The following is a 16,517-nucleotide window of genomic DNA, read 5'->3' on the forward strand; positions in this document are numbered from 1 at the left end:
AAAAAAAAAAAAAAAAAAAAAAAATTTCAGGCTCCACCCAGACCTACTGAATTAGAATCTGCATTTCAACAAGATCCCCAGGTGATTTGATTGCACATTAAAACTTGAAAGCTGTGACATACAGGAGTAGACTACTGCCATCCCTCTAAAATAGATCAGTAGTAAAGAGTTTGGAGAATCTGCATTATTCTTTAGAAGGAAGAAATATGAAAAACTGGTTTTCGTTTTAGAGCTTCGGAGGAAAATGGGTACTTACTACAATTATTAAACTCTGGGTAAGAAAATTTTGAAATAAGCATGGTTATTATGAGATTGTTAGCTACAGACTATTAGGAAATTAAAAATAGAAAGGTGCCATCCTTTTCATAGGATTTACTTTTTGGTCCACTTTTTATCCTTCTAAACTCTTCACTTGTAACCTCAAATTTCAGTATAAATGGCCGTAATAACAGAAATGCCAAGCTGCCATGGCCAATGCTGGGAATATAGCAAGTCACTACTTGGATAAGTCAAAGGTTCTAAAATGTTCAGTTTACCAGCACTTAATACTTTTCTTAGTTTTTTTGTTGTTGTTGTTTAGTCAAGGGTGGTAAATGCTTGGAAATATAATTTTATCCTTAGGTGGCTTTTGTTTTACAGAGCTTCGATATGACCTGCCAGCATCATACAAGTTTCATAAAAAGAAATCAGTAAGTCTCTTGATTTTGGCTGGTCTACATTCGGTATTGAAAAGTTTTCTGGGCTGGACGTGGTGGCTCATGCCTGTAATCCCAGCTACTCAGGAGGCTGAGGCAAGGGAATCGCTTGAACTCAGGAGGCGGAGGTTGCAGTGAGCTGAGATTGCCCCACTACACTCCAGCCTGTGTGACAGAGAGAGAGTCAGTCTCAAAAAAGAAAAAGAAAAAAAAAAAAAGAAAAGCTTTATGACAAGTAATTATTTCTAGTGTTATCAACTTTCCTGTGTAAATATAGAAAGACAGCCTAGGAGACACCATAAATGGCCTGTGGGAAGGGCCCATAGTCAACAGCTAATATTCTAGTTCTTTATTCAATGCTCTCGGTACAAAAAGAAAAAAAAACTGTTTTTGCTCTTTTCATACAGTATATATTTTATTAGATTGTACTAATACATTCTCATATTACAAAGGCAATTTAATGGAAGAATCTTCCTTTTGATATTTGAATCATCTGAAATAACACAAACAGAACTATACATTTGCATAACAAAAAGACAAGTTAAACAACAACAAAAAATTTTCCTTTCTCACAGGTGGACATTGAAGTGGACCTAATTCGGTTTTCCTTTTAAAAGCCCTTGCAAACAAAAGTAGTTTAAAACCTATTTAAAATGAATAAAAAATTGGTTTACTAAACTACTGGTCTCCAGCACCATTTTCTGTTTTCTGTTGTTTGGATGCAGGTTCTTCTTTGTCTGTTTCTTCTCTTGCTCTTTTCACAGGTCCTATAACGTAACAATTAATTTTTTGTTAAATTCAACGTAAGTACTGCTCTATTTTAATACTGAGTACAATTACTAATAATGATACTGTTGAAAAAGATGCAACAACTTCCTTGCACCAATGAGAAAAGGCTTTTCTCTTAGTACAGACCTGACCTCTAGATTCATCTTTCAAATATCCTGTCCCTGACTTATACAACAGCATAACCAAGGTAAATCATAATAATCCAAGAATGGCACTTATCCAGGAGTTGAAAAGCCAAATCCCTGTTCTCCGGCAAATCATTTATTTATGGAAGTAAAAATTTTCTCATGAAACTACCAAAGGACTTAGGAAAAAACTTACCAGTTGCACCATTTTCATCATGTTCATCATCACTAGCAAATTTCGTTTTCTTGCCCTGAAACTGTACTTTTCCTTTACCAGACCCAGCCTGGGCAGCTTTATTACCCTTTCCTTTTCCTTTAAATCTACGACCTGTAGAGACACAATTAAGCACTCTGTAAAGAATTTTTTTTAAGTCTCTTGTCAATGTTTTTGAACACTGATTAAAGTTTTTGCTCAAGTAAATGGGTTCAACAACCAAACTGTTAAAGAAAAATCAGAATAAATGACCTTTTGACTTCCATTTGTTTAGGGATTCTTGTTGGTCTTCTATTATTTTTTTCAGTGCTTCTTTTTCCACCTCTCCTTCTAGTACTTCCCAAGTCACTTCTTTGTTCCTTAATTGTAGGTTACCATTATTTGCATCTTTGGCTTTACCCAAAGCTTCCTTGGCTTTTTCTTTAAATAGAATTATCCCCTATACCAGAGACAGAAAACAAAAGCCATACCCTTAGTTTTTTAGTCCCACAATTAATTTCTTTGTTCAAAGTAATTTTTTCTACCCTGCAAACCTTCCATGCCTTTACCAGTTTGAATGAATTTCACTGAACAGTAGAAAAGGAATGCTACAGAAGTAAAACTGCAATAATCAATATGAACAGTTATTCATAGTATAATTCAGAAACTATCAGACATCACATATAGTGACAATAACAACAAAGTAAATGATCAAGTAGAAACTAATTTAGTATAATTCAGAAAATATCAGATATCACATCTACTGACAATAACAAATGATCAAGTAGAAACTAATTTAATAAACACAATTTTTAAAATTGCTTTCTACTAATTTTGTCTAAGTTTCTACAGATTTTCAAACTGACTGCTAAAAAGCATAGGAATGTTTCCAAACCTCTTTTGCTCCTCTGACGAAGTCTATCCATTTTATTTCACCATGATTTGAGAAAAGTATGTGTAAATCTTCTCTACAGGTCTGATCATCTAAATCACCTGAAAATTTCAGCAAGCATCCAATCTTTTCTTCTAGAGATTTCTATAAAATATACAAAGCGATCAAAAGTTTCTTAAAAGCAACAACAGACCATAAATGACTCACACCACATTATAGCTATACAAGAAAGAGCCTAGAAACCAAAATGCTATTTTAAAGTAGTTTCTCCTGCCTAGGCAGCAAGAGCGAAACTCCATCTCAAAAAAATAATAATAATAAATAAATAGTTTCATAGTGTTGGTGTTTTCCTTTGTCATCCTTTATCCCAAAATGGCTTTCAATATTATTTGATCTTTTATACAACTGGCATTTAGTTATAAACTACATAAAATCTGGTTATTAAACTATCTTGGAAAATAATTCTAGGCAGTATTTATCATACTTTAAAAAATTTTTAGGCCGGGCGCAGTGGCTCATGCCTGTAATCCTAGCACTTTGGAAGGCCGAGGTAGGCGGATCACGAGGTCAGGAGATGGAGACCATCCTGGCTAACACGGTGAAAACCCCGTCTCTACCAAAAAAATAATATACAAAAAATTAGCTGGGCATAGTGGCCGGTGCCTGTAGTCGCAGCTACTCAGGAGACTGAGGCAGGAGAATGGGGTGAACCCAGGAGACGGAGCTTGCAGTGAGCCCAGATCGCGCCACTAACTCTGTCTCAAAAAAAAGAAAAAAAAAATTTTTTTTAAAGAGTCATTATTATTTTCCCCAAACAAAAAATTTTACCTGTAACTTTCTAAATGGAAATACACATCAGTATCTTAAGTCAAAAATAAAAGTCAGTATTAATCTATGATTAGAATCTTTAGAAGTTATAGGACATTTTCTCATAAAAATAAGTTCTAGGCATAAAACTGAACTTTTTCTGATATTTCAAAATATATTGCCCCCCCCGCCGGCGCCGGTGGCTCAAGCCTGTAAAATCCCAAGCCACTTTGGGAGGCCGAGACGGGTGATCACGAGGTTCAGGAAGATCCGAGAACCATCCATGCAAACAATGGTGAAACCCCATCTCTACTAAAAATACAAAAAACTAGCCGGCGAGGTGCGGGGCGCCCTGTAGTACCAGCGCTACTTCGGAGGCCTGAGGCAGGAGAATGGGCGTAAACCCAGGGAGGCAGCTTTGCAGTGAGCTGCAGGTCGCCACTGCACCTCCAGCCCAGGGCGACGAGCAAGACTCCGTCTCAAAAAAATATATATATATTATATATTATACATATATACATTATATAATATAATTTTGCCTTGTGTTTTTATTATATTTTTTATTTTTAGGCAGGGTCTCACTCTGTCACCCCAGCGCTGAGTGCAGTGGCAAATGATCTTGGTTTCAACTGCAACTCCACATCATGGGTTCAAGTGATTCTCCCTGCCTCAGCCTCCCGAGTAGCTGGCATTACAGCATCCACCACCAATGCCTGGCTAATTTTTTGGTATTTTTAGTAGAGGCAGGATTTCACATATTGCCGCCTGTCCTTCGAAACTCCAACCCAGGTGATCCACCCACCTTGCCTCCTAATTGCTGGGAAATACAGGCCGTGGCCACTGGCACTCGCCCTTATTCGTACTTTAGAACATATTTATCGCCTTAGTGTTCTCTTTTCCCTCACTGTAATACCTGAATATATTGCTTTGTCATGACAACTTAGAACTTTGGCTTACATATTTTCCTTGAAAAAAGTCCTCAGACTAAAAGCTAATTCATTTAACTTCCATTTAACTATGAATTACACAATACTAGATAGAAGTAAATATATACTTACCATTTCAAGCCATCTTCCTTCTAACTTTGTTTTGGTCTTCTTGTTCTCTACAAATAAATATATAATTATACAAACTTACATTTTACTATTACGAAAATTAAGCCCAAAAAGTTAGATCCACTAAACTTACTTAACCAAATCAAAGTCTTAGTTTTTTTGACGTCAATGCTAATGCAAACTGCAATGCAATGGCCCGAAATGTCCCAAGGCAGCTAAGCTCCAAGTTTCACAACAGCAAAGAAAAGGTCCTACTGCCACTATTTCCGCAGTCAGGACCAACTATATTTCTGTCAAGAGCATTTAAGGAATTCAAAGTATTCATTGATTAAGTTCAACATACTTACTGTTTAGCTCCTTAATTTAGCTTCCCACTTTGTTTTGGTTTTTCTTTCTCATTTTTTTTGGCAAAGTAATCATTCCCTAAAGAACACACAGTAACAGAGCTAAGTTCACGAAGAACAAAGTTTAAGATGCGATTTATTGTTGCAATAATTTAAGACATGGCCATGGAAATAAATGGCACACATTTACTGTCAACATAATCATCAACCTAAAAATTTCAACTAAAAAATCAAAATATGCAAAAGAAGGTTACTCTTCATGTTGTTTTAAATAACAAGCTTTACTAAGGGAAAAAATTCCATGTGCCACATAATTCATTCTTGTTAAAGTGTAACCTTTGAATGTTTTTTTTAGTATATCAGTTGTACAACCATCCACTACTAATTTCAGATTATTTTCATGAACCCCAGCAAAAGAAACCCCCTATCCATAGCAATTCATGTTGATTTTCATTTATCATTCATGTATGGGAAAAAAAAGCATGTCTGCAAATAATATTGCAGTTTTTCTATAGTGTTAATTCCACAAAAGGGAGAAAATTCTAAAAATCCCCAAGATCTAAGATAACAGCCAAATTATAAAACCATGTTAAAATAATTTTGAGAATAACACTGAAAACTTATGACTTGACACTTATAACTTGTGATCCATCACAAGTGCATCTCTAATCCAATCAGGTTTTAGTATACTACCCCATTTTTAAAGAACCGTAATGCACTAAAATTTACTAAAAATATTGGCCCCTTTCAGGGGAAATGCTACTTCCATGCTCCTTACCCAGGTGAATCCATATGAACTAAAAGCCAGAGAAACATCAGCCAAAGATTACTTGAAAATTATTACAGGTCTGTTTCTTTGTACTTCCTTGGTCAGGGGTCTCCCTAAAACTTCTTAGCAAGATTTCAATGCTATCAAACACAACAAAATGATCCCTATAAGAAGGAAAATATTTTTTAAGTTATTCCATATATGTTAAAACTAAAAAAAGTCTATTTATCATACCCTAAATCTTATGCAGAGTTCTTCTCATTCTGAAATTAGTACTTGACCTTTATCTTTCTAACCATTCTTTTATGTCATCAAGAGTTGCATCAGTTGGGAAGCCCTTCTGTGAAGAGTGGGAAGTAATGTACAAATAACAAATAATGACGTCTCAGATAAACAATTGGAGAGAATTTGATTCATTTTATCTTGAAATGAACCCAGGATATACCTATCTATCTCTATTTATCTTTGTTAATCACGTTTTTTTTTTTTTTTGAGACAGAGTCTCTCTCTGTCGCCCAGGCTGGAGAGCAGTGGCCGGATCTCAGCTCACTGCAAGCTCCGCCTTTCGGGTTCACGCCATTCTCCTGCCTCAGCCTCCCGAGTAGCTGGGACTATAGGCGCCTGCCACCACGCCCGGCTAGTTTTTTGTATTTTTTTGTAGAGACGGGGTTTCACCGGGTTAGCCAGGATGGTCTCGATCTCCTGACCTCGTGATCCACCCGTCTCGGCCTCCCAAAGTGCTGGGATTACAGGTTTGAGCCACCACGCCCCGCCTATCTTTGTTAGTCACTTAACAGCCTTGTTTAGGAGCTACTACTCTCCAGTGCAATAAATGTGATTCATCTGGTATTTGCTTTAAAATAATTCAGTTGAGGCAAAAATAAAACAAGATGATTTGCATGTTCTGTTAATAACTAGTAAAGCTGGTGATGGTACATTACTGAATCTATTTATATACATCTGAAATTTTCCATAATAAAAAAACTATTTAAAAATACGCTAAATAAAATTGTAATCAAGTTTAGCTGCTGATAAGAACAGCTAATATGCAGTAGGTGCTTAGAATATGTCAAAGATTTGATCCAATGTGTATTTTTTTTTTTTTTCATTTAATTCTCACAACAGTTCTACACAGTAGAAAATATCCACGTTTATGAAGATAAAACTTAGGACCAGGCATGGTGGCTCACACCTGTAATCCCAGCACTTTGGGAGGTCAAGGTGATTGGATTACTTGCGCCCAGGAGATTGACACCAGCCTGGGCAACACAGGGAGACCCCTGTCTCTACAAAAAATGTTTAGCCACGTGTGGTAGCATGCGCCTGTAGTCCCAGCTACTCTGGAGGCTGAGGTGGGAGGATCACTTGAGCCTAGGAGGTCAAGACTGCAGTGGACCATGATCAAACCACTGCATTCCAACATGAGCAACAGGATGAGATTCTGTCTCAAAAACAAAACAAAAAGAAACTCAGGTTAAGAATATTACAAAAGGACATAAAATAATTAGTGAGGCTGTGATTCCTGAGCCCTTATTCTTCCATACTTTACTTTCTAAATAAATGTAAGATGTTTAAGTGCATCACAGACCCACTTACAATATAAACAGATCTGTTTTTTACATCATTTTTATACTCATCAGTCACTTCAGGTAGGGGTTTGCTTGGAGACCTTCTGATTTTAGTTTTATCTTCACTGATTTCCATGAGTTCTGCCTTGGATTTGCTCAATGCTTCCACAATTACATTAAAGTCTGTTGTTAGACGGTTCAACCTGAAGAGTACATATAAAAATGTAAGACTCAGGCCGGGCGCGGTGGCTCAAGCCTGTAATCCCAGCACTTTGGGAGGCCGAGGCGGGCGGATCACGAGGTCAGGAGATAGAGACCATCCTGGCTAACACGGTGAAACCCCGTCTCTACTAAAAAAATACAAAAAAACTAGCCAGGCGATGTGGTGGGCGCCTGTAGTCCCAGCTACTCGGAGGCTGAGGCGGGAGAATGGCATGAACCCAGGAGGCGGAGCTTGCAGTGAGCCGAGATCGCGCCACTGCACTCCAGCCTGGGCGACACAGCGAGACTCCGTCTCAAAAAAAAAAAAAAAAAAGTAAGACTCAGCAGTAGCACTCACTGTAAACAGAAAACCTAAAGATTATTTTTAAAAGCTTGTTACCTGTTGAATTTTATCATTATCTCCAAAGGTACCCAGCCTTCATCCAGTTTTATCTGTTCCTTTAGAAACTTGTCCCGTGGCAAATTGAAGTCGCCAAAATAATACTGTGAGATAATTACAATGTATTTCAGAACACTGTATAATATGAACTCTAATCCTGACATTACTCTACAGTACCAAGTTCTGTTACTTAAAAATACATGTCATAAGTTACAAAAGGCAATAAACATTTTCCCAAATATATGATAATAAAATGTTTACAATACAAATTAGCAAAAAGATAAAACTAAAATGTCAATTATTAAAACAGTGTAAGTAACAGATGTGTCAATAGACTAGAAAACCTTAAAGAAGAATAATATAAAGATTATATGAAAAGCCTCTTGCAAATCAGTGTGTAAAGAATAGATGGTTAAATAAAAGAACTGGAATAAATTGATTAATCACTCAATTTTATTTTTATTTTTTGACACAGAGTCTCACTCTGTGGCTCAGGCTGGAATGCAGTGGCATGAACTCGGCTCACTGCAACCTCCATTTCCCAGGTTCAAGTGATTCTCCTGCCTCAGACTCCTGAGTAGCTGGGATTACAGGCATGTGCCACTATGCACAGCGAATTTTTGTTATTTTTAGTAGAGACCCAGGGTTTCACCATGTTGGCCTTGAACTCCTGATCTCAAGTGATCTGTCTACCTCGGCCTCCCACAGTGCTGGGACTGCAGGCATGAGTCACCACACTTGGCCTTCTAATTTTTTAAAATTAAAAAATAAGGGACAGGGGCCAGGCACAGTGGTGCACGCCTGTAATCCCTGTACTTTGGGAGGTCAAGAGATAGAGACCACTCTGGCCAACATGGTGAAACCACATCTCTACTAAAAAATAGAAAAATTAGCTGGGCGTAGTGGCGCACACCTGTAGTCCCAGCTACTCAGGAGGCTGGGGCAGGAGAATCGCTTGAACCTGGGAGGAGGAGGTTGCAGTGAGCCAAGATCGTGCCACTGCACTCCAGCCTGACAAAAGAGTGAGACTCCATCTCAAAAAAAAAAAAGTTGGCGGGGGGAGGGGGGGACAGGAGTGCTGGTTCATGCCTATTCCCAGCACTTTAGGAGGCTGAGGTGGGTGCATCGCTTGAGTCTAGGAGTTCAAGACCAGTTTGGGCAACATGGCAAGACCCCAGCTCTACAAAAAAAAAAAAAAAAAAGGCCAGGCATGGGTGGTACATGTCTCTAGTCCCAGCGCAGGAAGCTGAAGTGGGAGGATTGCTTAAGCCTGGCAGGTTGAAGCTGCAGTGAGGCATAACTGTGCCACTGTACTCCAGCCTTGGAAACAGAGTAAGACGCTGCCTCAAAAAAAAAAAAAAAAAAAAAAGAAAAGAAAAAAAAATTAAAGTAAACGTTTATCAAATTTAAGCATAGAGTACTCTCAATATACACACAAAGGAAAAAACCAAGTATGACCATTTGGAATGCCAGAAGTAACAAAAAGTAAAAGACAAATTTGTCAAGAATTCTTACAAACAAAGAAGAAGGGTAAAAAGAGAACACCCTAATAGAAAATAGTTAAAAGATATTTTATTGGCCTCGCATGGTGGCCCAAGCCCATAATCCCAACACTTTGGGAGGCTGAGGCGGGTCAATTTCTTGAGGCCAGAAGTTTGAGAACAGACTGGCCAGTGCGGTGAAACCCTGACTCTACTAAAAATACAAAAATTAGCTGCACATGGTGGTGCACACCTGTAATCCCAACTACTCAAGTGGCTAAGGCACAAGACTAGTTTGAACTCGGGAGGTGGAGGTTGCAGTGAGTCGAGATCACTGCCACTGTACTCCAGTCTGAGCAGAAAGCAATACTGTCTCTCTGTCTTAAATAAAAAAAAAAAAAAGGACACCATTTTTCAGAGGTCGGGTCTTGCTTTGTTGCCCAGACTGGGGTGCAGTGGTGCAACCATAGCTCACTGCAGCCTGAAACTCTTGGGCTCAATTGATCTTCTGCCTCAGCCTTCCAAGTAACTAGGACGACAGGCACATGCCACCATGCCCAGCTAACGATTTGTTTAAAAATTATAAAAAATAGGCCAAGCGCAGTAGGCTCATGCCTGTAATCCCAGCACTTTGGGAGGCCAAAGCAGGTGGATCACTTGAGGTCAGGAGTTCAAAACCAGCCTGACCAACATGGTGAAACCCCGTCTCCACCAAAAATACAAAAATTAGCCGGGCATGGTGGTGTGCACCTGTAATCCCAGCTACTTGGGAGGCTGAGGAATTGCGTGAACCTGGAAGGTAGAGGTTGCGGTGAGCTGAAATCACACCACTGCACTCCAGCCTGGGAGATAAGAATAAGACTCCTTCTCAAAAAATAAATAAACAAACTACTGTAAACTAAAAAAAGTCCAACCTCATTTCATTATTAATCAAAGAAATACAATTTAAAGCAATGAGACAGCATTTTTCATCTAACAAACTGGCTTAGATTAGGAAAAAAACCAAGACTACCTAGTATTGACTTGAACACAGAGAACTAGCCATGCAGGCAAGATGTAAACTGACAATTACCAGTGTTTTTTAAAATGTGCATAATCCTTGAGCCAGTATGGCTCCTTCTAAGAATTTTACCTTTAAGAAATCAATAAACATGTTTACTAAGATTTATATATAAGAATATTTGTCAAAGAATGATTACAGCTAAAAAAATTAGAAAGATCCTTCGTTTTAAAGAGGAGAATGAAAAAATTATTGATTACAAAACTTTTCTTTTTTTTTTTTTCTTGAGACGGAGTCTCACTCTGTCACCCAGGCTGGAGTGCAGTGGCTGGATCTCAGCTCACTCCAAGCTCCGCCTCCTGGGTTTACGCCATTCTCCTGCCTCAGCCTCCCGAGTAGCTGGGACTACAGGCGCCTGCCACCTCGCCCAGATAGTTTTTTGATTACAAAACTTTTCTCCACAAAAATGCATCCTATGTTTAGCGGGGTAAAGGGAAGGAAATAAAATTGTTAGAAATGTACCACTGTGGTGGGGGATGTTTTTAAAGGTGAAGGCACTATGCTTGTGTGGAGGCAGGAGATATATGGAAAATCTCTGTACCTTGCACTCAATTTTGCTGTAAACCTAGAACTGTTGTAAAATATAAGGTCCACTAAAAAAATAAAAATTTAGGCCGGGCGCGGTGGCTCAAGCCTGTAATCCCAGCATTTTGGGAGGCCGAGACGGGCGGATCACGAGGTCAGGAGATCAAGACTATCCTGGCTAACACGGTGAAACCCCGTCTCTACTAAAAATACAAAAAATTAGCCGGGCGAGGTGGCTGGCGCCTGTGGGCCCAGCTACTCAGGAGGCTGAGGCAGGAGAATGGCGAGAACCTGGGAGGCGGAGGTTGCAATGAGCTGAGATCCGGCCACTGCACTCCAGCCTGGGCGACAGAGCAAGACTCCGTCTCAAAACAAACAAACAAACAAACAAAAAATAAAAATTTAGTATGAGCATGAAGCAAAGTGTTAAAACCTTTTAACCTTGATTACCTCAGAAGAGTAGGATTTGAGACTTAGCAGGTTGTGGGAGAGATATAACCTTTTCTATATACATCTTAGTATTGTTCTAAGTATTAAACACAGAATGAGTAATTTCTAATTTTTCTCCCCACAATCATAAGGAAATTAATATAAAAAAAGGAACATAAGACATTTTAAATGCAGAGACGTGCAGCTTAAAAAAAAAAAAAAAAAAAAAAAGCAGTTCAGAGAATTGAAGAAAAAACCCACACCAAACAGTATGATCTGAGGGATTCCTTAGCAAGAACATAAGTTTAAAGATAATTTCCTATGCAACCATTATTGATATTGTAAAGATTTAAAGATTTTTTTCTTTTTGACTTTAACTGAACAAAGAACGATTTGCATATCAGGAAGCCTCCCCAGCCAGAGTATGCTCACAAAGACTCTCAAGTTTCTTCCCCCCAACCCCCCAAAACAGTATCTCGCTCTGTCATCCAGGCTTGAGTGCAGTGGTATGATCACAGCCACTGCAGCCTCTACCTTCTGGGCTCCATCAATCCTCCCACCTCGGCTTCCCAAGTAGCTGGGACTACAGGCAAACCGCTAACACACTGAGCTAATTTTTAAAAATTTTTTGTAGAGATGGGGCCTCATCATGTTGCCCAGGCTGGTCTCTAACCCCTGGACTCAAGCCATCCTCCTGCCTCTGTACTGCAAAGGTACTGAGGATCACTTGAGGTTATTACGTTAACATAAACATAATACCTAAATTTGAAAAAATGCTAAGAGGGGTTTGAAAACAGATACTATAGTAAAGTTACTAGCCAGGCATAGTGGGTCACACTTGTAATCCCAGCACTTTGGGAGGCTGAGGTGGGGCGATCACCTGAGGTCTGGAGTTTGAGACCAACCTGGCCAACATGGTTAAACTCCGTCTCTACTAAAAATACAAAAATTAGCCTGGTGTGGTGGTGTGCTCCTGTAGTCCCAGCTATTTGGCAGCTGAGGCAGGAGAATCATTTGAACCCAGGAGGCAGAGGCTGCAGTGAGCCGAGACTGCTGTAGTGAGTAAGGATAGTGCCACTGCACTCCAGCCTGGCCAAGACAGTGAGACTCCAGCTCAAAAAAAAGATACTATATTAAAGTTACAATAGCTGAGAACTGACTGGGCAGAGAAAAATTACGAAGATCATCAAAAATATAGTGTTATTTAACAGGGAAGGTACTTTACCAAGGACTTTTATGTTACCTGTGTGTCAGGCATTCTTCTAGGTACTTAACATTATATTCACTAATCCTCCAAACTACCTTATGAGAAGGGAACTACTATTATCCTCATTTTATATGAGACTAAGAAGCTAAAATTTTATATGAGACTATGAAACTAAAATTTTAAAAAGATTAACTCTCGTTTATAGTGTTACCTTTTGAAATGTTTGTACATCTTAAGTTTCACAACCTGGCTCCACCAATATAAAATTGTATGCTATTGTATGTTCATCTAAGAATCAAAGGCAAACCAAATGTTGAATATGTCCATATACTGAAATGAAATGTTCTTTCTGTATTTGTGTTGAGGCCCTACATTTTCTTTCAAGGAACTTGTTTTTGCAGTTTATAGCACAGGAATCATACCTCAATTTGATGACAGATTTTGGCCTCCAGGGCAGCCATCTTTTCATTATCACCATTTTCAGCCATTGTGGCTATCTGTAAAATTTACCAAATTAGCATAAAGTTATTTTTTTATATAAAACTCAAGACTAGAAAGAGAATGTTTACAAAGTATTAATATCCCATTGTTTTCTTAAAAAGTCAGGAATTTCTGTTTTCACAGGTTCAGTTTATTTACTCAATTCTCAAATATCTCAACAAAGCAACACTTTGGAATAAGTCATGAAAAAATCTAAAAACTATAAAAAACCTCTCTCTCAGTAAATCACTACCCCATTTTCTTTTTTTTTTTTTTTTTTTATTTTGAGACGGAATCTCGCTCTGTCGCCCAGGCTGGAGTGCAGTGGCCGGATCTCAGCTCACTGCAAGCTCTGCCTCCCGGGTTTATGCCATTCTCCTGCCTCAGCCTCCCCACTACCCCATCTTCTATAACAAGAAACTGTTTATCTCACTTGGCTGGTCAGGAAAACTTTAGAGAAAAAAACTCCAATCACTTACCAACCATTTCCAGCTTTAAACAGATATCTGTCAGTATGTCACCATGGCTCACTGTACATTTGTTCCGTTTGGTTCATTTTCTTTTTTTTTTTTTTTTTTTTTTTTTTGAGACGGAGTCTCGCTCTTGTTACCCAGGCTGGAGTACAATGGCGCGATCTCGACTCACTGCAATCTCCGCCTCCCAGGTTCAAGTGATTTTTTCGTCTTAGCCTCCTGAGTAGCTAGGATTACAGGCACCCGCCACCTCGCCTGACTGATTTTTGTATTTTTAGTAGAGACGGGGTTTCACCATGCTGGTCAGGTTGGTCTTGAATTCCTGACCTCAGGCGATCCACCCGCCTCGGCCTCCCAAAGTGCTGGGTTTACAGGCGTGAGCCACCGCGCCCGGCCTTATTTCTTTTAAAATGCAGTCACAACTGACTTACCCAAACCTTGTATTATAACTTTTAAGGTGAAAAACGTTACAGTTCCTTAGATACTCTATGCTAAGGAACATATGAAAACAAAAATGGGAGAATGCGGTCACACTAGCACAACATTAAACTGGGGAGTATGCCTACTAATTTACTAATACATTGGATAGCCAGTTTCCTGTTTCGTATTCCTGACATTAGCACTGCAGGGAAAAAAGGAGGCTGTGCTATTGGTTTGCTAGAAATTACAAACCAAGTCTTCTGATTACAAAGTACTTGCCTCCAGGACTCTACTAAGTCACCCAGTCATCCCAATTGTACAAAACTTATGTGAACAAATTATCAAGAATATTGCCGTTAGTTGACTCTAGTTATGAACTGATGTAGGTACACTTCTTGGAAACATCGCCTGACACACTGCAATTGCATTCGCTACCCTGGATACACATAGGAAGCACTTGCAACGGGGTACTGCGTGATCCACATCCCCCTAGAGAAATTATTCAATTTTATGCATTGTCTTGTCTATCACAATTTACACTCCTAAGTTACCACAGTGATCTAGAGCCCCCTACAAAGCAAACGATGAAATAAAAGAACTATTTAGAACTTGCAAAACCTATTTGGCCTAATTTTGGAAATGCGCTTCATCAGATAATTTTCCAGAATGCACGACTGTAAGTGAAATATTACCCACGTTTGCCCGTTTCACACCGAAACCTGATGTGAGCGATGAAGGCCCTAATAGACCAAGAGTGACACTAGGGTACATTTGCGGCCCAAAGTTCTTTGGCCTCCAGTCAGTCCCATAGGCTCCACAGAACCCTCCGGCGTCTACCCATGACCACCTCCGCAGAAACTTACAGAGATGGCCAGTAGCCTTCGGTGAGACTAGAACGCGGTGGAGGTAAAAAAAAAAAAAAAAAAAAAAAACGAAAAGACGCAGTGGGGATGGGGCAGCCACAGTCCCGTCTCTCAGCAACCGCGGAACTGCCTGGGCACCAGCCACGTGCGGGGAACCCCAGGATCCCGCATTCCTCGCGGGGGCAGCCTCGCCGCCGCCCGCGCCCGCTCCCCTCCGCCGCCTCCGACTGCGGCCCACGCGGCGCTCGGCCTGAACGTGAGGAAGGCGAGGAGGGAAGGACAGACGCCGCGAGAAGCAGTAAGGAACGGAAACGCGCGGTCGCGCACCAGCAAAGCGGGCCCTTATTGTAGCTTCTCATTAGCCACCAAGAATTGCTCACCTTTAAGGTTCCGGCCCACAGAGCCGCGCCACAGGCTCACACACAGCAACAGCAACAGCAACGACTCCACTTCCCAGCTCTGCCGGCCGGCCTAAAGCGCTCCAAGAAGATGGGGACCGTCCCGTCAGCCCTTGCGGCCTGGGTGGGCGGGGCCAAGGACGAGCTGGAGCGGTCCCTGTGCTCTGAGCATGCGCGGCTGCCGGGGCCTCCCAGGGACCCTGGAGTCCCCGCCCTCAATCCCAAACAGATTGGGTTAAAAAGTACCGCAGGGTGTAGGGGAATGGCTGCTAGTTTGTGTCAGTATAAACATTTATTTTTAAGTATTTCTGGACGGCGTCTGTACCCCAGCCCTTCCTTTGGCCCTCCATTCATGTGAAGTGTTTTGGGTTTTTAATACACACACATATCATGTTGTAGTAGTTCTCAAAAAAAAAAAGGACAAGTGAAATTTTTTTTAAAAAAATCAAAGATCCATGTAATCTTAGTTTTGAAGACAGTACAGTACAGCGTGTAAAAACTGGGTGTCTGGAATCAGACTGCCTGCTTCAAATAATGGTCCTCCCCCTGCTGTGAAACTGATCTCAGGCAAGTTGTTCAACTTCTGTGTTTCTCAGGTATAAATAGGACCAATAATAAATACTACCTAGTTCATACAATTGCTGTAAGTATTCAACTTGATGCAATATTGTCAACCTAAAGGGAAAAACTGAGGCAAAATTAATATGAGTAGACAGTTTATTTGAGCCAAGTTTGAAGACTGCCACGTGAGAGCATGGATTCAAATTGCTCTGAATATATGCTCTGATTAGCAGCACTTACAAGTAGATTTTTTTTTTTTTTTTTTTTTTTTTTTGAGACGGAGTCTCGCTCTGTCGCCCGGGCTGGAGTGCTGTTGCCGGATCTCAGCTCACTGCAAGCTCCGCCTCCCGGGTTCACGCCATTCTCCTGCCTCAGCCTCCCGGGTAGCTGGGACTACAGGCGCCGCTACCTCGCCCGGCTAGTTTTTTGTAGTTTTAGTAGAAACGGGGTTTCACCGTGTTAGCCAGGATGGTCTCGATCTCCTGACCTCGTGATCCGCCCGCCTCGGCCTCCCAAAGTGCTGGGATTACAGGCTTGAGCCACCGCGCCCGGCCTACAAGTAGATTTTTAAAGAAAAAAGAAGAGGCAATTCCTAAGTTGTTTACCAATAATTTACGTTACAATAACATAAGCTATTGATTGGCTATACATTGTTCTTTGTATCACAAATTCTAAGAACATGAAAATGGATGAGGCAGGTAGTAAGAAACAAAGTGACTTTAAACAATTGCCCCCCAAGCATGGTGATTGATATAGTTTGTTTCTCTGTCCCCACACAAATC

General features: G+C 40.2%; 2 protein-coding genes across 4 annotated transcripts in view; one reads left to right on the top strand and one right to left on the bottom strand.

The window, feature by feature from the left end:
* METTL5 (methyltransferase 5, N6-adenosine) overlaps window positions 1–1,349 on the top strand; it is a 13,737-nt gene extending 12,388 nt beyond the window's left edge. For all 3 annotated transcript variants that reach the window (XM_017854504.1, XM_017854506.1, XM_017854505.1), the window contains one exon: window positions 640–1,349. In XM_017854504.1, the coding sequence (XP_017709993.1) occupies window positions 640–693 (54 nt within the window). In that variant the 3' untranslated portion in view covers window positions 694–1,349. The remainder of the gene's footprint in view (window positions 1–639) is intronic.
* On the bottom strand, window positions 1,083–15,299 carry SSB (small RNA binding exonuclease protection factor La). The gene is given in 10 exon segments (XM_017854466.1): window positions 1,083–1,462; window positions 1,806–1,937; window positions 2,076–2,262; window positions 2,698–2,838; window positions 5,731–5,833; window positions 5,918–6,009; window positions 7,266–7,440; window positions 7,839–7,942; window positions 12,963–13,037; window positions 15,157–15,299. Coding segments are annotated over 9 exon segments (1,089 nt in total). The 5' UTR covers window positions 13,029–13,037; window positions 15,157–15,299; the 3' UTR covers window positions 1,083–1,373.
* Window positions 15,300–16,517: the final 1,218 nt, after the last annotated feature.

This window comes from Rhinopithecus bieti, unplaced genomic scaffold, assembly GCF_001698545.2.
Source record: "Rhinopithecus bieti isolate Rb0 unplaced genomic scaffold, ASM169854v2 scaffold_37314, whole genome shotgun sequence".
NCBI classification, from domain to species: domain Eukaryota; kingdom Metazoa; phylum Chordata; class Mammalia; order Primates; family Cercopithecidae; genus Rhinopithecus; species Rhinopithecus bieti.